General features: G+C 43.0%; 1 protein-coding gene across 1 annotated transcript in view; it reads left to right on the plus strand.

Annotated features, from left to right (window-relative positions):
- The window catches only part of LOC144595608 (copper-transporting ATPase 2-like), a 52,953-nt gene that overhangs the window by 14,750 nt on the left and 13,865 nt on the right, over window positions 1–24,338 (plus strand). Inside the window, exons 5-11 of the mRNA XM_078403183.1 lie at window positions 2,682–2,758; window positions 2,854–3,028; window positions 5,014–5,247; window positions 7,045–7,136; window positions 12,369–12,496; window positions 19,154–19,308; window positions 23,805–23,999. Coding sequence (XP_078259309.1) covers window positions 2,682–2,758; window positions 2,854–3,028; window positions 5,014–5,247; window positions 7,045–7,136; window positions 12,369–12,496; window positions 19,154–19,308; window positions 23,805–23,999 — 1,056 coding nt within the window. The remainder of the gene's footprint in view (window positions 1–2,681; window positions 2,759–2,853; window positions 3,029–5,013; window positions 5,248–7,044; window positions 7,137–12,368; window positions 12,497–19,153; window positions 19,309–23,804; window positions 24,000–24,338) is intronic.

Below are 24,338 nucleotides of genomic sequence, written 5' to 3' on the forward strand. Positions count from 1 at the left end.
TTTCACTAAAATGATGGCTGGTATGTATTTCTGCCAACTATACTTTCTGAACTGGACCCTGTCACTCTTTTTTCCACTTTGATTCGGCATCCATCTATCTCAGTGTTGCATGTAGCTAGTAAATCTATATCTACTATTCACTGGAGAATTCTAAAAACTTTCAACTTTCAGAGCGAAAACTCCTCGACCTCAATCTTCTGGCCAACTTTGTCCTGAGACTGTGCCTCCTATTTCTGGAATCACCCACTAACCTTATCTACCCCACAAAATCCCCTGTGATTGTTATTTATCTCAATGGGGTCACTACTCATTCTTCTAAATTCCATATCATGCAGGCCAAATCTACTCAAAAGACATTTCCTCATCCTCAACCCAGAATTAATCCAGAGAACCCCCTCTGCTCTGCTACCAAGAGAACAGCACACTGCCTTTAATGAGAAGAATTTTTATGATAATTAAATTCACAACTCTCGTCTCAGATCTTTCAGCAATTCACTTTTTTGTCATGTACAACACTGCGCCTTTGATATTTTATTTCCTACACATCCAATCTATGTTTGTTGTTCTATTCAACCTCTGATTTGTTCTTATTCTCACAAACAGTTTTGTCCCTCTTTGTATCAGGCTTCTGAACGGTCCTTCCATAAGCTCGGGTACTGTCTGATTCACCTTTACCCCATTGCGGGCATGGAACTTTATCCATGGAACTGACGCGCAACAATGCTGAGAACTGTATCCTGCACTCTTTATTTACCCCTTTGCTCTACCTATTGTACTTGAGTTTGACTTGATTGTATTTATGTAGATTATTATCTTATCTGATTGGACAGCATATAAAACAAAGCTTTTTGATTGTACCTCAGTACATGTAACAACAATAAACTCAATTGCTAATAATTCTATCATTACGACTGTTGTTAATTTATTCCACCATCAATTGTATTTGATTTCTCTGCACCTTGTTATCCATTGCTTTCTAAAACTACAGCAAATGGAGGCAACTGATCATGTACAGTGCATTCAGAAAGTATTCAGACCCCTTCACTTTTTCCACATTTTGCTATGTTACAACCTTATTTAAAAATGGATTAAATTCATTTTTTATCATCAATCTACACACAATACCCCATAATTTAAAAAACGAAAACCAGGTGTTTACATTTTTTTGCAAAGTAATTAAAAATAAATAACTGAAATATCACATTTACATAAGTATTCACACCCTTTGCTATGACACTCAAAATTGTACTTATGTTCATCCTATTTCCATTAATTATCCTTGAGATGCTTCCACAACTTGATTGGAGTCCACCAGAGATAAATTAAATTGATTGGACATGAATTGGAAAGGCACGCACCTGTCTATATAAGGTCCCACAGTTGACAGTGCATGTCAGAGCAAAAACCAAGCCATGAAGACAAAAGAATTGTCCGTAGACCTCCGAGACAGGATTGTGTCAAGACACAGATCTGGGGAAGGGTATAAAACAGTTTCTGCAGCATTGCAGGTCCCGAAGAGCACAGTGGCCTCTGTCATTCTTAAATGGAAGAACTTTGCAATCACCAGGACTCTTCATAGAGCTGGCCGCCCGGCCAAACTGAGCAATTGGGGGAGAAGGGCCTTGGTCAGGGAGGTGACCAAGAACCCGATGGTCACTCTGACAGAGCTCCAGAGTTCCTCTGTGAGAACCTTCCTGAAGGACAACTATATCTGCAGCACTCCACCATTCAGGCCTTTATGGTAGAGTGGCCAGACGGAAGCCACTCCTCAGTAAAAGGCACATGACAGCCTGCTTGTAGTTTGCCAAAAGCACCCAAAGGACTCTCAGACCATGAGAAACAAGATTCTCTGGTCTGATGAAACCAAGATTAAACTCTTTGGCCTGAATGCCAAGCGGCACCGTTCATCACCTGGCCAATACCATACCTACAGTGAAGCAGTGAAGCATGGTGGTGGCAGCATCATGCTGTGGGGATGTTTTTCAGCGGCAGGAACTGGGAGACAAGTCAGGATTGAGGAAAAGATGAACGGAGCAAAGTACAGAGAGATCCTTGATGAAAACCTGCTCCAGAGCGTTCTGGACCTCAGACTGGGGCGGAGGTTCACCTTCCAACAGGACAATGACCCGAAGCACACAGCCAAGACAATGCAGGAGTGGCTTTGTGACAAGTCTGTGAATGTCCTTGAGTGGCCCAGCCAGAGCCAGGACTTGAACCCGATCGAACATCTCTGGAGGGACTCGAAAATAGCTGTGCATCGAGGTTCCTCATCCAACCTGACAGAGCTTGAGAGGACCTGCAGAGAAGAATGGGAGAAATTACCCAAATACAGTTGTGCCAAGCTTGAAGCGTCATACCCGAGAAGACTTGAGGCTGTAATCGCTGCCAAAGGTGCCTCAACAAAGTACTGAGTAAAGGGTCTGAATACTTATGTAAATGTGATATTTCAATTATTTCTTTTTAATTACTTTGTAAAAATTTCTAAACACCTGCTTTCGCTTTTTTATTATGGGGTATTATGTGTAGATTGATGATTAAAAAATGAATCTAATCCATTTTAAAATACGCTGTAACATAGCAAAATGTGGAAAAGTGAAGGGGTCTGAATACTTTCTGAATGCACTGTACATTATGTGTAGACTTCCTTTTATCTTATTTACCTAACTTCATTTCCTTTATAGGATCTTGGCTACAATGCAACTGTTGCTAGAAGACATTCAACAACAAATTATCTGGACCAAAAAGTGGAGATAAAACAGTAAGCCTGTTAATGAATTTTTTTGAAAAGAAATAGAAAACCTTAACTGTATTTGGTGTCTCTGAATAATCGCTCTGTTTTTGTATAAATTTTAGGTGGAAGAGGTCCTTCTTGTTCAGCCTTATTTTTGGCATCCCTGTCCTTGGTTTAATAATATATGTCGTGGTGATGGAAAAACGGCCCCATGCCTCCACGTTTCTTGATCAAAATATTATTCCGGGTTTATCAATCCTTAATATACTTTTCTTTATTCTGTGCACTCCTATTCAGGTAGGTGGAAATTGAAAACTATTGAAGGGTGCAGAACGAATCAAGTTATTCTGTGGAAATATTGATAACATTGAACTGTACTCCCTTACTTTAGGGTAGAGCTGGAACTCTGTTGTTGAAAATAAACCTTTTAACCAAATTAGTAACAAAGTCTCTCCTCTCAGTCTTCACTTTTATATCTTGTATTGAATTCCGGTTATATGGCTCCACGATGAAGTGAATGATAAATTGACTTGCGTTCTACTTTTCTGGTGGGATTTCTTCAGTTGTTCTTACTAAAATAGTGTATTCACCAGGTGGCTTTGTAAAGACAAATTAACATTGGGACATAACACCGTACATGATAATCATACATGAACTTGATTACATGGCCTCATGGAAGTAAGTTTTATTGATAAAGGTATGCTGTAATCAGTAAAGTTAAATCCTTCCAAATTTCCAACCAACTTTTCAAATGCTAAATTTGCTAGTTCCGAAATATTTTATGTTATTCAGCTACGTTGTAAAGAGAAATTTACTGAGTAACAGCAGACCATTTCATGTTCTCTGCTGCTCTGTGCTTAAACTTGAAATATTCTGGGGATGGCCTGAGCTGTTGATAGCAGTGTTGCCTCCAAGTCATAAAATTATTGCCTCAGAGACTACATAAATGCCCGGGCTGGCAGTCCAGAGTAGTACTGATGGAATACTGCTCTGTCACTGGTGCCATTTTTTGGATGAGTTATTAAACCAAGGCTACATCTGCTCTCTCAGCTGAAGGTATAAGAACCCATGAGACTATATGGAGAGGGGCAAGGACAATAGCCCAGCATCTTGATCTATTTTTATTCCAGAAATAGCATTAGATAAACAGATATTGTTGTATCATATTGCAGTTTGGAGAAACTTGCAAATTATCTGTTGCATTTCCTACATTCTAACTGTCGCTATATTTCACATGTTCTAAATGCTTTGGCATAACACAAAGCTGCATGAGACACTACATAACTGACATTTATTTATGAGCAAATATTAGTAAGTCTACAAGTTTTTAAGTTGTAGCTTAGCCAGGCCATTAACTCCATACCTATCCTAAAATCTGTAAATTTAAATCATTTGGCATGCTTGGAATTTTAGTGCTGGACTGGCAGATTTTCCAGAATATTGGATGTGCTTTCTCATTAATGCCTCAGCACCTCAACACACATTTAGTTCATGCCTTTTAGATGTTGATTAGAATAATTATTCAAGGGAATTTGATAAGTTTAAAGGGAAAGGAGAGCAGGAAACCTGGTAAATTTAAAGGAAGCATGGGTAATGAGACGACAAATAGAATGCTGGAAGAACACAGCCTTCTAATCAGCATCTGTGGAGGCAAAAGGTGTTAGTTGACATTTTTGTATCAAAACTGACAGTAAGGAATGCCAGTATAGAGCAGTACTGGGGGAGAGGAGGATAGGATGGTCATTGGTGGGTGATAGGTGGGAAAAGATTAGGAGAATATGATGGAAAATAAGCCTTGGTCAGTACATCATGTAAATATAATGTTTGATTTATCTGGTGACCACATAATTTGTAAATAACTAAATTTTGCTCACATGAGTTTGGGTGCTACGTAATTGGTTTGTGTACCAGAAATTCTGATATGAAAATTGGTAGCTCCAATTTATTGTTATGCCTTGCATTTTATGATGATTAAAATTATTTGATCTATTTTGGGACATTTAAGAATGCATTAAAACCTTCAATTAAATAATCGAAAAATAATTGTCTAGTAACCTTGGATAAACATTTCAGGTGTTGAATCAGCAGTGGCTTTTAGTCTTGAATATTCATGAGAATATTTTCATATAAAAAATAAGATGCATTAAATAATTTTAATTGAACTACTAATACACTACTCAGGAGAACAAAGTGTAGGAAGAGGATTACTCATTGATGAAGTTACCTGTTTTATGTTCCAAGCATTTTATTGAAGTAGATTCCTAATTAATATATTTTTAAAGTTTATTGGAGGACGGTACTTCTACATTCAAACCTTCAAGGCTCTGAAGCACAAAGCTGTCAGTATGGATGTCCTGGTCGTTCTGGCCACTACGGTGGCATACCTGTACTCCTGTATAATACTGATTGTGGCTATGGCAGAAAAGGCAGAGCAAAGCCCAATGACTTTCTTCGATACTCCACCAATGCTGTTTGTCTTCATTGCCTTGGGGAGATGGCTGGAGCATGTTGCAAAGGTGATTATCACTTATATCATTTACCAGGTAAAGTTATTTTCCATCTGAAAATATTTTATATTTGTTATTCAATATGTAATGCACATTTTATTTACTGTGTGCTTGTTTTAACTTTATTTTTTTCGCTCTCTTCTGAAGCCAGTAATCTTTATGGATGATATGGTTTTGTTGTTGCCAATTGTGATCTTTAGGATTCCAGAAGGATTGTTCTGGTCAATGACTTGACAATTACATTGATAAAGCTTTGGATTGTGGAAGCGAGCAAAACCAAAGTGTTCTTATTCCCTGAAAGAATTAATCTTCTAACTTGCGAGCTTTTGCTGAATTATGTTTCATCTTCTAGTTCAAAAGCATGAATCCAATTGTAGAATAGTTTCTGACTTCCCATCAGTCAATTTAACCAAATCATTGGGAAAACCTGAAGTGGTTTGGTCTCTGTGGATACATTAGATAATGTTAGCCATTATTTCCTGTTGCATATTTAAAGATGTTTCATCCTGATGGAAACTCACCACTATCAGAGTTTGGTGGGATAAAATAATGCAATGTAGTCTCCTACCAACCTACTACTTTCACTTTGTATATTACAAGCAGTGCTTTAAATGTGACTGCGTGCCAGTAAGGCATAATGACACCTATAAAAAGTTAAAAACTAGATTGATGTACAGCTATCAACAGAGTTGCATGAACCGGCATGATTACCAGCACTTTTTTTGTCTTCAAATATTTTCTAGTTTTATTTTGGCCTTTGCAACCTTGATTTGGGAATTCTCTAAGGCAGTAATCCCTTGGGGGAAAAAAAAAGAGATTATTTGATGCACATTGCCAAATGTGGGTTGTCCTAGGTAATTGATCCAAGTAGTTGCCAAAGAAATGCATTTCTTGGATATAAAAACAGGGATGTGATGCTGAGGCTTTATCAGACTACTTTTTGAGTGTTGTGTGCAGTTTTGGGCCCCATATCTGAGGAAGGATGTGCTGGCATTGGAGAGGGTCCAGAGGAGGTTTGCGAGAATGATCCCAGGGATGATTGTGTTAACATATAATGAGAGTTTGATGGCACTGGGCCTATACTCGCTGAAGTTTAGAAGGCTGAGAAGGGGTGGGGCCTCATTGAAACTTACTGAATAGTGAAAGTCTTGAATAGGATGGATGTGGAGATGTTTCCATTAGTGGGAGAGTATAGGACCAGAGGGCACAACCTAAGAATAAAAGGACATACCTTTAGAAAGGAGATGAGGAGGATTTCTTTAGTCAGAGTGAATCTTTAGTGAATCTGGAATCCGTTGCCACAGATGGCTGTGGAGGCTAAGTCAAAGCAGAGATTGACAGATTCTTGATTAGTTAGGGTGTCAAAAGTTATGGGGAGAAAGCAGGAGAATGGCGTTGAGAGTGAAAGATGGATCCGCATGATTGATTGGCGGAGTAGACTTTTAGTTTAGTTTAGAGATGCGACCCTTCGGCCCACCGAGTCCACGCCGACCAGCGATCACCATACACTACTTCTATCTTACACACTAGGGACAATTTACAGAAGCCAACTAACCTGTAAACCCGCATATCTTTGGGATGTGGGAGGAAATCAGAGCACCCGTTGAAAATTCACGCGGTCACAGGGAGAATGTGCAAACTCAAGACTGTAAGGGCCAAATGGCCTCATTCTGCTCCATTGACTTATGAACTTGGAGAGACTTCAGAAAATCAGGAGCGATTTAAAAATGAAAGGGAAGAGCAAGGGGACAGAGATAAAGGGATACCAATATCTTAATAAAATTACAACGTAACTTTTTATTGTAGAGTAAGACTTCAGCAGCATTGACTACGTTGCTCTTACTTCAAGCTACGGAGGCAACAGTGGTAACACTGGGACCAGACAACTCAATACTGAGGTAATTTGTCATTTTGCAGTTGCCCTCTATAAATATTTTGACTTAAACTTTAATTTAGATAAATGCCACCATCCAGTATGTTATAGCTTTGCTTAAATGTTTTTCTATTTTTATTACTCCAGCTGCATCTTTCTACTCGATCTGTTCAACTTGCTCTTAGGCTCTGCCAACTTCATTGGGTAGGCTTCTGAGAAACTGCTCAAGAATGGTGCAGCTTGATCGCTGATACAATTTCTTCATACCAACCTACAAAGTTGGGAAGAGTCTAGTCTCAATGCCTTCCCCAGTAATAAGCTAGGTTAGTTTGTTTAAAGGGCCTGTCCCACTTAGGCGATTTTTTAGGCGACGGCCGGTGACTGTCAAAGTCATAGCAAATCGCCGAAATTTTCTTTTACCCAACGACAATGACCATGACAATGCCGAGTCAGGTCGATACAAGTTACTTTTTTTGTGAAACTATCACCTGGCTAAGAGATTACACCGTCTTTGGAAACATCGCAAAATTCCCATGCTTATCAATGCTTCTCTGGCGTCCTAATTTTTGCTGAAATCACTGACAAGTCTGTAATTACTTGAGAGTTTTGAAATATAACATCTTGCCCAGGTTAATTGAAAACCAAGCTTCACGGTAACAAGGCATAAACTGGATTGACTTCCAGTTTACTAATAGCAGTATTAAGAAATTTAATTTTAAACATGGTTAAATGGATTTTTGTGCGAGTGTGGGCATTCTATGAAAATGTACAATACAATACAATACAATATATCTTTATTGTCATTGTACAGGGGTACAACGAGATTAGGAATGCGCCTTCCATACGATGCAATAAATTAATTAGCTAATCAGTATAAATTTATACAACCCAGTGAAACAAAATGAGAAAATTTTAAGACAGTATAAAGTTCAAGTAGGTCTGTGCCGCTTCACTGTGCGATGTGACCATTCGGCTCAGCAGGACCGGTTCATAGCAGCTATGGCCCTGGGGATGAAGCTGTTCCTGAGTCTGGAGGTGCGGGCGTAGAAGGCCTTGTAGCGTCTGCCCGATGGTAGAATTTCAAACAGACTATGGCAGGGGTGTGAGGAGTCTTTGTGAATGCTGGTGGCTTTTCTGAGGCATCGTGTGTTGTAGATGCCCTCCAAGGCTGGTAGCTGTGTTCCGATAGTCTTCTGAGCTCTATGGACTACCCGCTGAAGAGCTCTCCTCTCTGCCTCCATGCAGCTGAGGTACCACACAGGGATGCCATGTGTTAGGATGCTCTCTATGGTGCAGCGGTAGAAGGTCGTCAGCAGCTATTGGGGCAGACCAGACTTTTTCAGTGTTCTCAGGTAGAACAGTCATTGCTGTGCCTTCTTGACCAGTGTTAGTGGACCATGTGAGATCCTCTGAAATGTGAGTGCCCAGAAACTTGAAGCTGGACACTCTCTCCACATTGTCTCCATTGATGAAGATCGGAGCGTATTCCCCATTGTGTGATCTACGGAAGTTGATGATCAGCTTCTTGGTCTTGGAGATGTTTTGGTATCTGGTTTCTGGGTTGCATATCTGGGTTGGGAGCCTACTTTAAAAGTAATCGCTGATGGCCATAAACATCGCAAAATTCTCATGCTTACCTGACCGTCAAACTGTCGCCTCCAATCTACCTGTCAAATGTCCTGACGGTAAATAAATTGGTTAAACACAAGTATTTTATGGTATCTTCAAATGACTTTACTTAATTTAATATTACGTGCTTCTAAATGCATCTGCGACAACCTAGCAAACCTGGGGACAGCATGCGACAGCACCCGAAATAAGCAATGATATCTGGCGAGAAATTTCAATCCGGTTAATTTCTCAGCGACGCGCCGAGATCCACTATGATTCTTTGAAGACTCCTCACGATCATGCCCGCGACACCCCGGCGAACTGTTGGCGACAGCCTAGTCGCCGGCAGTCGCCTTAAAATCGCCTAAGTGGGACAGGCCCTTTAGGCATGAAAGAATAGCAGAGATGAAAAATACTATAGTTGTTTAAAAATAGATCATTCTGAACAACTAGATATCAAATGTGATTGTAATTCTTGGTTGCAATTTCTATCATTAACTTTGGATAGTAAAAACAAAAACAAAAACAGAAGCTCGAGATGCCAGAAATCAGAAATAAAAATAAAATAATGCTTGAAGTACTAAAAAGTTCAGGATGTATCAGTGGGGTAGAACTAGATTTAACATAACACTTTGATGACCGTCTAGAAATGTAAGGAAGCAAGTGTGATTTATGTTGCTGTGGTTTGGGAGTTTGAGGTGGTAAACTCCTAACATTCCCACAGGGCTTCTGTGTCTTTCTAATGCATTAACCTGAGATTCTCTGTGACATCCCAAAGGTTCTTCCTGCACTTTGGTCATGAGTTAGGGAGTCTGAAGTGATAGTGGCACTGCACACATCCTTGAATTCTTTTCTCTATTTACCTTGTAATTTCTTTCTATTTCAGAGCTCTAAAAACGATAAGAAGAAGAAGTAGAGCTCTAAACGAAGGGTCTGCTTCAGAAGTTGTTGACTTTCAGAAATCTGCTGTTGGGCATGAAATATCTTGGCTCCCATTAATGCTGACAGAGTGTAACTATAGGCTCTAATGATAGATGTTGGTGGCCGGGGCAAGAGCACTGACTTTGGCTCATTATTATTCCAGTAAAGCTGGAGCATTTTGTTGATACAACACCGATGATATATTTCCCATTGCCATCTAAACTATCTGCGTGACATAACACAAGAGCATAACGGTTTCTTTTATAGGGTTTGTTTGAAAAGTCAACAACTTCTGAAACAGACATTTCGTTATTCTGAGCTCTGAAATGGGAAGAGGTTATAAGGCAAATAGAAGAATGGATTCAAGGATGTATGCAGAGCCCCCTTGAACAAATGTAACATCTCCACTGTCTCTTCAGAGTCCCAGAATCTTTGAGATGCTACGGAGTGCCTCAAGTTCATGCCAATCATCCCCGGTATCATTCTTGTAAACCTCTTCTGGACCTTCTCCAACAACAGCACATCCTTCTTCAGATATGGGGTCCAAAACTACTCATAATATTCCAAATGTGCCATATAAAACCTCAGCATTATATCCTCCCTTTTATATTTTAGTCCCTTCAAAACTATTGCTAATAGTGTATTTGCCTTCCTTTCCACCAACTCAACGTGCAAATTAACCTTTTGGGAATCCTGCACCTGTGCTGTGCTCCATTCGCCACTTCTTTGCCCACTCTGCCAACCTGTCCAAGTCTTTCTGTAGACTCCCTGCTTCCTCAACACTACCTGCCCATCCGCATATCTTCATATCATCTGCTAATTTGGCCACAAAGCCATCAATTCCATCATCCAGATCATTAACATATAATCTGATAAGTAGCGAACACAAAACCAACCCCGGCAGCCAACCAGAAAAGGCTCCCTTTATTCGCACTCTTCGCCTTCTGCCAGTCGGCCAATGTTCTATTCAGTCCAGTACCTTGCCTCGAACACCATGGGCTCCTACCTTGTTTTGTAGCCTCATGTGTGGCACCTCATCTGAAAACCCCAGAACAACATCCACTAACTCTCCTTTGTTTATCCTGCTTGTTTTTTCCTTAAAAAAGGGGCAACAGATCTGTTGAGCATGATCTACTCTTAACAAAGCCATGCTTTTAAAAGCCTCCCAATCCTCTAGCTTCCCACTAATCTTTGCCATGTTATATTTCTTCTCTTTTGCTTTAATGCAATCTTTAACTTGCTTTATCTGTCACGGTGGTCTCAGTCATTCCTTGATATGTTTCTTCCTCTTTTGGATAAAAAGATCCTGTGTCTTCCAATTTACTGCCAGAGGCTACTCTCATTCCTGCTGGGGTCCACTTCCAATCAACTTTAGTCAGCTCCTCCCTCATGCGTCTGTAGTTAGGTTTATGCAACATTAATACCGATACATCCGATTTCATCTTCTCCCTCTCAAACTGCAGGTTGAATTCTGGTATATTATGATCACTATCTTCCTTCACCTTAAGTTCTCTAATCAAATATGGTTTATTACACAACACCAAATCCAAAAAATGCCTTTTCCCTAGTGGGCTCAACCACGAGCTGCTCGAAGAAGTTATCTCATAGAGACATAGAGATGTTTTAGGCCCGACTTGCCCACATCAAACAATGAGTCCCATCCACACTAGTCCCACCTGCTTGCATTTGGTGGCCTCTAAATCTATCCCATCCATGTACCTGTCCAAATATTACATAAACATTGTGATACTACCTGCCTCAACTACCTCCTCCAGCAGCTCGTTCAATACAACCACCAAAAGTGTGAAAAAGTTACCCTGCAGGCTCCTATTAAATCTTTCCCCCCCTTATCTTAGACTTACATCACCTGGTTCTTGTTTCCCCTACTCTGGGAAAGAGACTCTGCATCTACCTGATCCCAAATCATTAATATGTGACAAACAGTAATGGGCCCAACACCAAACCCTGAGGCACACCACTAGTCACAGGTCTCCAGTCCAAAGCCACAGGCCTCCAGAACGAGGCATCTCATAGACATTCTACAAATTCCTTCTCTTGGGATCAGTACTAACCTGATTTTCCCAGTCTACATGCATATTGAATTCCCCCATGACTACTGTAACATTGCCTTTCATACATGTCTTTTCTATTTCATGATGTAATTCCTGCTATTTGGAGGCATGAAGATGACTCCCATCAAGGATCCTACATCTTCTGATCGTATGTCGTTTCTTGTTAAGGATTGGATTTCATGTGCTACCAGCAGAGCCACCCCACCCCCCTCTGCCCACCTGTCTGTCTTTTCGATAGGATGTATATTCGTAGATGCTCAACTCCCAGTTCTGATCCATTTTCAGCCGCAACTCTGTGATGCCCACAACGCCATACCTGCCAATTTCTAACTGCGCTATAAGTTCATCCACCTTGTTTCCTATACTGCGTGTAATTAGGTATACCACCTTCAGTTCTGTATTCACCACCATTCTTTTCAAAATGGATGACATTTTGTCGGACGTTAGACTCTTATCCCCTTCTAAACCTCCTGTCCTGTTTCTTATTCTGGAGACATTGGTAACCTCTCCTGCGCGCTCCTTCCCTTTAACTTTATCCATACTTTTCCAATCTGTTGAACCCATTGTAGCAGAATGCATTATACCAAAAATTGCATTTTTTTAAAACATTTCTGTACAAACACAAATAATCTCCTTTATTCTGCTTCTTTCAGTGAGGAGGTGATATCGGTGGAACTTGTCCAGAAAGGTGATATAATGAAGATCGTCCCTGGTGACAAGTTTCCCGTGGATGGAAAAGTCGTGGAAGGTATTTCAGCAGCAAATGAATCTCTCATTACAGGTATGTTTTGATATTTAAAATGCACTGGACTCACAATGTTTCTTCTGTGGTTTTTCTTTAAAGAAGGCAAATGTTTGTCTGTCATTAGGTAAATACCATCAATAGAGAAAAGTATGTACAGATTTTATTTACTAATTTTCAACATCTACCCATTGCTGACAAGATCAGCATTCATTACACAGTTTTCATTGTTTGGAAAAGCCTTTCAGGCCAAGCAGTAAAGAAAGAACGATGATATATTTGCATGTCGGGGTGTTGTGAGCTTTTAAAGTAGTAGTGTTACCATGTGCATGCTGCCCATGTCCTTCTTGATGGTAGTGTCAAGGATTTGGGAGGTGCTGCTGGAGTAGCCTGGACAAGTAACTATAATACGGGTCAGGCAGCATCACTGGAGAAAAGGGATGGGTGACATTTCGTGTCAGGACCCTTCTTCAGACTGAAAGTAGGGGGTGGGGAGGGGTGGGTGAAGAGCTGGAGGTGAGAAAAGACCAGGACCAATCAGGGCCGGGCGGTGCCTGGTAAATCCATTGTTGGCTAAGGAAGGTGTGATCTCAAGAGATTGTGGCGGGCTGAGCCACTGTGGAGTCGAACCGTCATTTGTCAGCACGAACTCTCGCGTGGACTGGGCATGATCTGGGCCGACCAATCACGCGGTCAGGGGGACGGCCATCGTATTCCAGGAGGACAAAGGATTTGGCAGTTGGAGTTTGAACTCGGGCACACGCAGGTGCACCGTACACCGCACACACCTCCGGCTGCTCTGCCAGCGGCTCAACGAGCATGGCCTGGCCATCAAACTAGCCAAATTTGGCCTCCCTTCCAGCTTACTCGGCCTCCACATCAATCAGCACGGTGCGGTCCCGCTCTCGATCAAGGTCGTGGCCATTCACCAGTTTCCCAAACCCTCTACAGTGAAGGGACTCCTAGAGTTTGTCGGCATGGTAAACTTCTAGCACTGTTTCGTGCCGGTGGACATCTCCTCTGCCAGGTGTGTGCAGTTTACCTCCAAGTTGTGGTCAGCAAAGGCCTGGCTGCTTGGCGCTCAGCTGAACCACACTATGGCCTACCACCCGCCGTTTGGCCTAGTGGAGCGTTTTCACCGGCAGCTGAAGGCATCCCTAAAGGCAGGGCTCACGGGTCCGGACTGGATGGACGAGTTGCCGTGGGTCCTGCTGGGGATACGCACTGCCCCGAAGGAGGATCTGGCAATTTCCTTGGCCGAGCTGCTGTACGGCGCCCCGCTTACGGTCCCAGGGGACGTCATCCCGGTGGCATGCGGACATCAGGATCTGGCCATGACCGTGCTGACGCGCCTCCATGAGACGGTGGGCACACTCTCTCCAGACCCAACATCCTGACACGGACTCACCCCCACGTTCATTCCACCCGACCTCCAGGACTGCCAGCACGTTTTCCTTCGCCGCGATTCCCACCGTATGCCACTGCAAAGGCCTTATGAGTGACTCTTCCAGGTACTGCAACACGGCACCACGACTTTTGCCATCAACATGGGCGGCATGCACGAGACTGTCTCCGTGGACCACCTTAAGCCGGCACACATGGACATTGACCAAACAGTGCAGGTGGCACAACCCCGTCGTATAGGGTCCACCTTCACGACCGCACCCGCCCTCAACTCTGCCAGCTGCAACCCTGAACACAGGAGACGCGTACACGCGTTCAGACCGCCTCACTCGTCAGCTAAACCGCCTCCGTTACTCTGGTGGTGGGGGTGGGGGGTCATGTGGCGGGCTGAACCACTGTGGTGTCGAACCGTCATTTGTCGGGCTCGAACTCTTGTGTGGACCGGGCGTGATCTGGGCCGACCAATCGCGCGGTTAGGGGGGTGGCTGAGATGTTCCAGGAGAACAAAGGATTTGGCAGTTGGGATTTGAACTCAGGCACTCGCGGGTGAGTGACACAACTGTATTTGGTCAATGACTAAACAGTGTTTACACAACGCGTGTAAAATAAACTATCTGAGGAACTGTGGAACTGATAAAAAGACTAGGGTGGAGATAAGAGCAAAGAAAGGTGGGGGGAGTGTCGGTAGAAGTTACTTAACATTAGATAATTCAATGTTCATACCACTGGGGTGTAAGCTACCCAATGAAATATGAGGTGCTGTTCCTGTAATTTGCATGTGGGCTCACTCTGGCAATGAAGGAGGCCCAGGGCAGAAAGGTCATTATGGGAAGGGGAGTTGAGATGGTTGGCAACCGGGAGATCCTGTTGGCCTAGGCGAACTGAGCATATGTGTGCAGTGAAACGGTCGCCATGCCTATGTTTGGTCTCGCCTATGTACAGGAGCCTACATCAGGAACACCGGTTGCAGTAGATGAGGTTAGACGAAGTACATGTGAACCTCTAACCTGAAGGAACTGTAGGGGTCCCTGGATGGAGGACAGGTGTTACATCCCCTGCAGTTGCAGGGGAAAGTATCCAGGGTGGCAGTGGTGTGGGTAGGTGTGGGTAGGAAGTGAAGCATGGAGTTGTGGAGGGAGTGGCCCTGTAGAAGGCGGAAAGTGGTGGTGATAGGAAGATCCGATTAGTAGTGGGGTCCCATAGGAGGGGGACAGAAATATTGGAGCATAATATTTTGGATGCGGAAGCTGCTGGGTAGCTATTCCCACCTCTCTCCTTGGTCCCCTCCTCCACTAGTCATTTTACAAGTTCCACAGTTCTCCACATATCTTTTGAGATCACACCTTCTCTAGCCAACAATGGACGTACTAGGCACAACCCTACCTGAGGTTATTTGTGGCTGGCCCTGATCTGTTGTCACCTCCAGCTCTTCATCCCACCCCCCCACCCCTACCCCTACTTTTAGTCTGAAGATGGGTCCCGACCCAAAACATTGCCCATCCTTTTTCTCCAAAGATGCTGCCTGACCCACTGAGTTACTTCAGCATTTGTCTCTCTCTTTGGTACCAAACAACTGCAAACCAGCATCTGCAGTTGTTTGTTTCTATTATAAATTTGATGCATTTTTTAAGATGGTACATATTGCTGCCACTGCAACATTAGTAAAGAGAATGATTATTTGGCTAGATTGTACCAATGGAGGGGCGTGGCTGCGTGGATGCGTTCTGCAGCTGCGGCTCACCGGCAGTATCATATCATATCATATATATACAGCCGGAAACAGGCCTTTTCGGCCCACCAAGTCCGTGCCGCCCAGTGATCCCCGTACATTAACACTATCCTACACCCACTAGGGACAATTTTTACATTTACATTTACCCAGCCAATTAACCTACATACCTGTACGTCTTTGGAGACGTACGTCTGTACGTTTTTGTCTATTGTCATCGTTTAAATGTACGTTTTGATTTATTTTTAACTCTGTATATGTGGGGGGTGGTGGGGGAAACCTTTTTTTCCAATCTCCTCAACGGAGATGCGACCTTTATCGTGTCGTATCTCCGTTCGCGCTACGGCCTAACACTGTGGAGTGGGCGGCCTCCAGCTGGGATCGACCTTGAAGACTCCGGTCGCAGGGCCTGGACTTACCATCTCGGAGGCTTCGGCCGTGGGCCCTGCAGACCGCAACATCTGGAGTTCGCAGGTCCCTGGCTGGCGACCGGCTTTCGGGAGCTCCAGCTGTAGTAGCTTCGACCGCCCCGGAGCGCAAGGTTTGATCGACCCGCTCGCAGGCCCTTCATCGCCCTGCGTGGCTTGGCCACGGCACTTTCCATCGCCCGGTGGGGGCTCAGGACCTTCATCGGCCTGCTCGGCTCGGCTCTGGGACTTTCCATCGCTCGGGAGCCTCGATCGCCTCGTGGCACGGGAGAAGAATGAGGAGGAGATAAGACTTTTCTTTGCCTTCCATCACAGTGAGGGTGTGCCTGGAGCAATCACTGTGATGGCTGTTTGTGTTAAAATTGTAATTGTGTGTCTTGTGTTCTTTATTGTCTACTGCCGGACCCTGACGTGAGAGGACGCTGGCGCTATTTGTTCGCCGATCTCCGTCAGGATAGTTCGTCTGTTTGTTTTTATGTCATGACTGTTTTGTAAAGCGTCTTTGAGCATTTGGAAAAGCGCTATATAAAATAAATGTTTATTATTATTATTATTATTATTATAATGCAGCAGAGCTTTTGGTCCTGAATGATAGCCCACTCCTTGAGAGTCATTACAAATACAAATAAAGAATATTCCATCATGCTGCGGCCTCGTGATTTGTAGATGATGAAAAGGATTTGGGGTATCAGGACGTTAGTCATCTACCACAGAATACCTAGTCTATGGCCTGCTCTTGGAACCAAAGAAATTGTGCTGGACTATTTATAGTTCTGGTCAGTGGTGACCCTGATAAGATTGTTATGCTTTGGGCCGCTACTTGTTGAGTATCAACATTCGGGTGGTTAGTCTCTCTCTAGTCGAAGGTCACTGCCTGGCATAAATATTACTTACCTCGGGTCCTAGGGTCCAGATAAACCTGTGGTCTAAATCTTGCTGCATATAGTTATGGACTGAGGAATTACAGGATTTGAACATTATGACATTTTCAAGAACATATCCACTTGGTAAGATTTTAGAGTCCATTATAAAGGATGTGGTTACAGAGTACAAAGAAGTTCATGATAAGATAGACCGGTTGGCATGGTTTTATGAAGAGGAGATCTTGCATGACGAATCTGCTGGAATTCTTTGAAGAAGTAAATGGTAGGATAGACAAAGGAGAGTCAGTGGACATTGTTTACCTAGAAAGGCACTGAACGTGAGGCTGCTAAGAAAGATGAGAGGCCATGGTATCAAAGGGCAGATACTAGCATGGATAGCAGGTTGGCTGGATGGCAGAAGGCAAAGAGTGGCAATAAAGGGGGCCTTTTATAGTTGGCCGCAATGACTAGCGGAGTTCCGTAGGGGTTGGTGCTGGGGCCGCTACTCTTTACGTTGTATATTAATGATTTGAATGAGGGGATTGAAGGCTTTGTCGCCTAGTTTGCAGATGATATGAAAATAGGTGGAGGGGCAAATAGTGCAGAGAAAGCAGGGACTCTGCAGAAGGAATTGGACAGGTTGGGAGAGTGGGCTGAGAAGTGGTAGATGGAATATAGTGTAGCAAAGTGTGGAGTCATGCATTTTGGAAGTAAGAATAAAGACGTAGACTATTTTCTAAATGAGGAGATAATCCAGAAATCAGAGGTGCAAAGGGACTTGGGAGTGCTGGTGCAGGATTCCCAAAGAGTTGATCTGGAAGTCAAATTGGTAGTGAAGAAGGAAAACACAAAGCTAGCATTTATTTCAAGAGGGCAAGAATACAGAAACAGGGATGTAATGCTGAGGCTCTATAAGACCATGGTCAGGCCGCAGTTGGAGTATTGGGAGCAATTTTGGGCACCATATCTGGGGAAGGATGTGCTGGTGCTGGGGTGGGTGCAGAGGAGGTTTACAAGAATGATCCCAGGAATGAGTGAGTTAACTTGTGGTGAATGTTTGACGGCACTGGGCCTGTTCTCGCTGGAGTTTAGAAGAATGAGGGGGGACCTTATTGAAATGTACCAAATAGTGAAAGGCTTGGATAGAAAGGATGGTCCCAGCAACCCTCCCCCAACTGACAACCTGTGGACCCATTGCCGGCCGGGGAGTCTCCCCCGGGTCTGAGGGCGGGCGAGGGGGGAGATGAAAGGGGAGATGAAAGGGGAGAAGGAGCCACTCACCCCGGGCCCGGTCGGCCATCGCGTCGGCCAACAGCAGGAGAGCCCTCCTCTTCCCCCTCCCCCATTGGCCGCCACTCCAGTCTCTCGCGTGGGTCCCGCACCCCTCCGAGCGGCAACCCTCCCCCCACTGTGCACGCGCGGATCCGGTGGCCATCTTACGTAAGTGTTAGATCAATGGGCCCTAACTGCGCATGCGCGGATCCGGTGGCCATCTTACGTAAGTGTTGGATCAATGGGCCCTAACTGCGCATGCGCGGATCCGGTGGCCATCTTACGTAAGTGTTCGATCAATGGGGCCCTATCTGCGCATGCGCGTACCCATTGGGTTTTCATTGTGACGTCAATACGGAGGTAGCCAATCAGGACGCGCCGGCCCCCACGTGGGGGGGAGGTGATGGAGGCAATCAAATTTATTAAAGTTTAAAATGTGAATAACAACCATTTGAACCGCAAGTCAATGGTGCGGTAAGGTGGGCTTAAAATGTTTGCGCTATCGTGTACCGCTTTGGCTGTATTTCGGGAACAAACCCACAAATATACAAGATAAGAGTTTTAGTAATGTATAGATGTGCAGGGCAACTTTTTACAGAGGGTGTTGAGAACCTGGAACATGCTGCCAGGGTTGGTGGTGGTGGAGGCAGATACAATAGTGGCATTTAAAAGACTTTTTGAACAGGCACATGGATATGCAGAGGGTGGAGGTATAGGGATTATGCACAGGTGGATAAAAGTTGTTCTTGGTAACATGTTTAGCACAGACATATGAACTTAATTCAAAGCACAAGCCTTCTCTCTCAGCTGTCTCTCAGCTCTCGAACGTCCTTGTTATTTCTTGAAAAGAAGATCGATAAATATCTAACCATTGTTCAGCTTAGTTTGTTATTTTGAATTGGTATCTTGCTTAAGTACGTCAAGGATGTCCATACAATGTATAGAAGTAAGACTCCAAATTTATACTGTGCAGGAATAACTTAGTGATTTTACTTTTCAGGAGAGTCTATGCCAGTTGTGAAAAGACCAGGAAATATAGTGATTGCCGGATCTATTAATGCACAAGGAACTCTGTTGATTAAAGCAACCCATGTTGGTGCAGAAACAACATTATCACAGATTGTCAAACTAGTAGAAGATGCGCAGACATCAAAAGTAAATCAGCCACTTTTATGCTTACAAATGAAGTTTGGGTTTTACTTGCGTATACATTTTATACTGTCAGAGACTGCACAGTGGTGCAGCTAGTAGAACTATTACAGTGCAACAGCCCACATTCAATCCTGATTTTTATCTGGATAATATTTACATTCTGCCTGTGACCACATGGTTTTTCCAAAGATATGCAGGTTGGTAGCGCATAGGTGACTGGTAGAATCTGGAGTTAGTTGATGAGAATGTAGCAAAAATAAGTTGGGATTCATGTAAATGAGTGCTTGATGGTTGGTACAGATTTGGTGGATAGAAGGACTTGTTTCTGCACTGTATGATTCTATGACTCCAACCAGATTATGGTTAGCCATTAATTTGTGATGAATGTGTAAAATTATACAAAATCATAATATTGCAGAAGCTAGAAATCTTTTTTGAATGATTTTCATGTGCCTTTTAGCGTTAACCTAGTGCTCTATGTGTATTAATATATGTTGTCTTGATTGGATAGGGAGTCATAGAATATAAAACAATACAGCGCAGGAAAAGGCCCTTCAGCCCATTGCCAATGCCGATCACCATGCCAACAGATGTCGCATAAGAACAATAGGAAGACACAAAATGCTGGAGTAACTCAGCGGGTCAGGCAGCATCTCGGGAGAGAAGGAATGGATGAAGTTTTGGGTTGAGACCTTCAGACTGATGTCAGGGGAGGGGGCAGGACAAAGGTAGGATGTAGTAGGAGACAGGAAGACTAGTGGGCAAACTGGGGAGGGGATAGAGAGGGAAAGCAGGGCCTACCTGAAGTTAGAGAAGTCAATGTTCTTTCCGCTGGGGTGTAAACTACCCAAGCGAAATATGAGGTGCTGTTCCTCCAATTTGCGCTGGGCCTCACTCTGACAATGGAGGAGGCCCAGGACAGAAAACTAGCATCTGCAGTTTTTGTTCCTACACATCTTCCTGCTCCACTGCGAACCAGCGTCTGCAGTTTTTATTTCCTTCACATAAGAATAAAATGAGGTTGAAGTCGATGGATTGAAGTAGATGCATTGAGAAGCTGTGATTGAAGAAAAAGCAAAAGGCAGTCACCAATCCAATAAAGTCTGTGAATGTAGCAAAGATGAAGTTGTTCATAGTGGAACAATATTATGTGTATTTCCTGGCAAACCTTGCGACAACAATCATTCTGTTACATTGATTGGGGAGAAAGGTGGTGAAATAAATCTGTAGTAAGAAGCAACGCATTGCATATATGAAGGCAAGTGAAGCTCTTCATGTTCACAATAGTACGTACTCAGTTGTTATGTGTTGCTTCAAGTTATGGTGTAGGCGCAGTGATAGACTATATGATGGAAGATGGATGACCAAGGAAACCCATTGCCTTTGCTTCTCACATACTTCCAAGAAATGAGCATAACGCCAACAAATGTCACATTTAATGTAAATAATTGCACAAAATATGGGGACTTTTTAATAGCATTGCACATTATCCTAAAAGCATCAGTTATTTTAGCACTGCATAAATTATTTTAAAACATTCATTCTCATCCAGGATGAATCGCTTAGCCATTATTAGTTTTGTTGGGAGTGAAAAGACAGGGAGGTTCAGAATAAATCAAGGAAATAATGTGAACTGCAGATGCTGGTTTAAACCGAAGACAGGCACAAAAACCTGGAGCAACTCAATGGGTCAGGCAGCATCTCCGGAGAAAAAGAACAGGCGATGTTTTGGGTGGAGACCCTTCAGATTGAGCCAGGGAAAAGGGAAACAGGAAATATAGACAGTGATATAGAGAGATATAGAACAAATGAATGAAAGATATGCAATAAGTAACGACGATTAAGGAAAGGTGGAGCTCACAATGGTCCATTGTTGGCTGTGGGCTTGGTTATACAGACAAGGTTATACAGACAAGTTATACAGACAAGGAAATAAAACTGGTTTCCAAAGAATTATGTAGTATTTTAAGTAAGATTTTTTTTCAGCTGAGGATATAATTCTTAACTTTCAGCTGATTTTGTAAATTTTAAGTGAAGTACATTTTGACTTTTGCAGGCTCCCATTCAACAGCTTGCAGATAATCTGAGTGGATACTTCATTCCCTTTATTGTTGTCATGTCTTTGATTACACTTATTGCCTGGATTGCCGTTGGATTTGTTGACTTTGAAATCATGAAAAGGAGCTCGCCAGTAGGTAGCAATAAAATGCATGTAATACCTGTCACAGTAGAACTTGTCATTCCAAGACTTGTCTAATTTGTTTTAACGTAAGTTTAAAATAAATGTCATCAGGAGACACCGAGACTGCGGATGCTGGAATCTTGAGCAAAAAGGCAAAGTGTTGGAGGAACTCAGCGCATGCCCATTCCCTCCACAGATGGTGCCTAACCCACTGAGTTCCTCCAGCAGTTTGTGTTTTAAAATAAATGTCCGCATCGTGCAAAGTATCGGGACAAGGCTTTTATGCTCCCCCCTTGTAAATCCAACATGAGAAACAAAGGTGGATATGAGGATCAGAAAACAACTTATTTTCAACTTTTATCAGTTTAATAAAATATCATATTTTTTTCAAAAATAAAAATACTTAAATCACCATCAATCGTTAGGGAAGAATTGAGGAATGTTTGGGTCATGGGAATGGGGCACCTAGAGTCATATAGCGTGGAAACAGGCCCTTCGCTCCAACACGCTGACGAACATGTCCCATCTATACTAGTACTACCTGCTTGCATTTGGCCCATATCCCTCTAAACCTATCCTATTCATGTACCTGTCTAAATGTCTCTTAAACGTTGTGATAGTTCATGCCTCAGCTACCTCCTCCGGCAGCTTTTTCCATGTACCCACGATCTTTTGTGTAAAAAAAAGTCAGGTTTAAGTCAGGTTAAAATATTTAAATCTTTCCCCCCTTACCTTAAACCTATATCCTCTGGTTCTCGATTCAACCTACTCTGGGCAGGAGACTCTGTGCGTCCACCCGATCTATTCTTCTCATAATTTAGTATACTTCTATAAGATCACCCCTCATAATCCTGCACTCCAAGGAATAGAGTTCTAGCCTACTCAATCGCTCCCTGTAGCTCAGGCTTGAGTGCTGGCAACATCCTCGTAAATCTTCTCTGCACCCTTTCCAGCTTGACAACATCTTTCCTATAACATGTAGTTCAAAACTGAACAGGAAACACTAAATGTGGCCTCACCAACGTTTTATGTAACTGCAACATGACCCCTGACTTCTCAGCTCAGAACTTCTATACCTAGATTTGATGTAAATGTAAATTTATAATAATTGAAAATGCTGAAATTGCAAACTCCGTACAGACAGCACCCATAGCCAGGATCGAACCCGGGTCTCTGGCGCTATAAGGCAGCAACTCTACCGCTGCGCCACTGTGTCACTCCTACTTGAGTAATAGAGTCAGGAGGGAAAAAGTCCTTTGGCCCAACACATCTGTGCTGACCATGATGTCTTTCTAAACAAACCCAATTTGGCCCACATTCCTAAAAACCTCTACTATCCGTAACATAGAGTTATTCAACACACAAAAGGGGCCCTTTAGCCCAACTTGCCCATGCCAAATAAGATGTCCCATCTATGCTGGTATCATCTGCCCATGTTTGATCCATATCTCTCTAAACTTTTCCTATTTAAATGCTGTTAAAATAGGAAAACCTGCCTCAACTACATCTTCTGGCAGCTCATTACATTCACTAACTGTATGAAAAGGTTATCCCTCCAGTTTCTATTACATCTTTCCCCACTCACCTTAATCTTTATCCTCTGATTTATGATGCCACTACTATGGATAAAAGATTCTGTGAATTCACCCCATTTGTTCCCATTATGATTTTATAAACCTTTATAAGATCACCCCTCATCCTCCTGCGCTCCAAGGAATAAAGTCCTAGCCTCTGCATATCCTCAAGCCCTCGAGTCCTGGCAACATCCATGTAAATCTCTGCACTCTTTCCAGCTTAACAACATCCTTCTTACAGCAAAGTGACCAGAACTGAACATAATATTCCAAATGCAGCCTCACCAACGTCTTGTGCAACTGTAACATAATGTCACTACTTCTAGAACCGATACCCTAACTATTGAAGGTCAATGTTCCAAAAATCTTCTTGACCACCCTATAGGAAATTAGAACTTGCTCCAAAAAACATAGAAACATAGAAAATAGGTGCAGGAGTAGGCCATTTGGCCCTTCGAGCCAGCACCGCCATTCAATATGATTATGGTTGATCAACCAGAATCAGTACCGCGTTCCTGCTTTCTCCCCATATCCCTTAGAGTTACGGAGGAAGAAGCCTTCAGCACACTCGTGAAATGCTTGATGTTACCTGAAGAACTGTGACCCATAGGGCAACACATCAAAGGTGGGATTAGATAAGATGGTCCGTTTCTTTTACCACATCATCACAATCGGCTGAATAGCTCATACTTCATACACCTTTGATTCAATGACTTCAAATTACATTCTTGACTTGTTTTTAGGATTTCAACATGCATATTTCAAAAGCTGAGCTGATTATCAGATTCGCATTTAAGACTTCCATTACGGTATTGGCCATCACGTGCCCCTGTGCTTTGGGACTGGCTGCTCCTACAGCTGTAATGGTGGGGACAGGGGTCGGTGCTCAAAATGGCATCCTCATCAAAGGCGGCGAACCACTGGAGATGGCATGCAAGGTCAGTGGCTGTAGAGTGATTGAATAAGAATTATTGCCACGGCAAAATCAAACCTGATTGATAACATGCAAGAAATGTTTTCATGGCCATCCAGTCAAAAGATCATGAAACTCATTGTTTTACTTGAAAAAGAAAAGCTTGCAGGGCTGTGGAGGAGAAGGGTGAAAAGGGGACCAATTCTGCCCTCAATTTTGTACCACAAGAAAATGAGATGTACCCACCTGATTCTCTCATCTAAAGTACTGGTAGAATTTGTGAGCAACTGGGCCGCACTGATCCCTGTGTCACCCCACTAACTACCATCTCCTAATCTGACCTATTCATTCAGTGTTACCCATT

Source organism: Rhinoraja longicauda, chromosome 7 (genome assembly GCF_053455715.1).
Source record: "Rhinoraja longicauda isolate Sanriku21f chromosome 7, sRhiLon1.1, whole genome shotgun sequence".
Taxonomy (NCBI): Eukaryota; Metazoa; Chordata; class Chondrichthyes; order Rajiformes; family Arhynchobatidae; genus Rhinoraja; species Rhinoraja longicauda.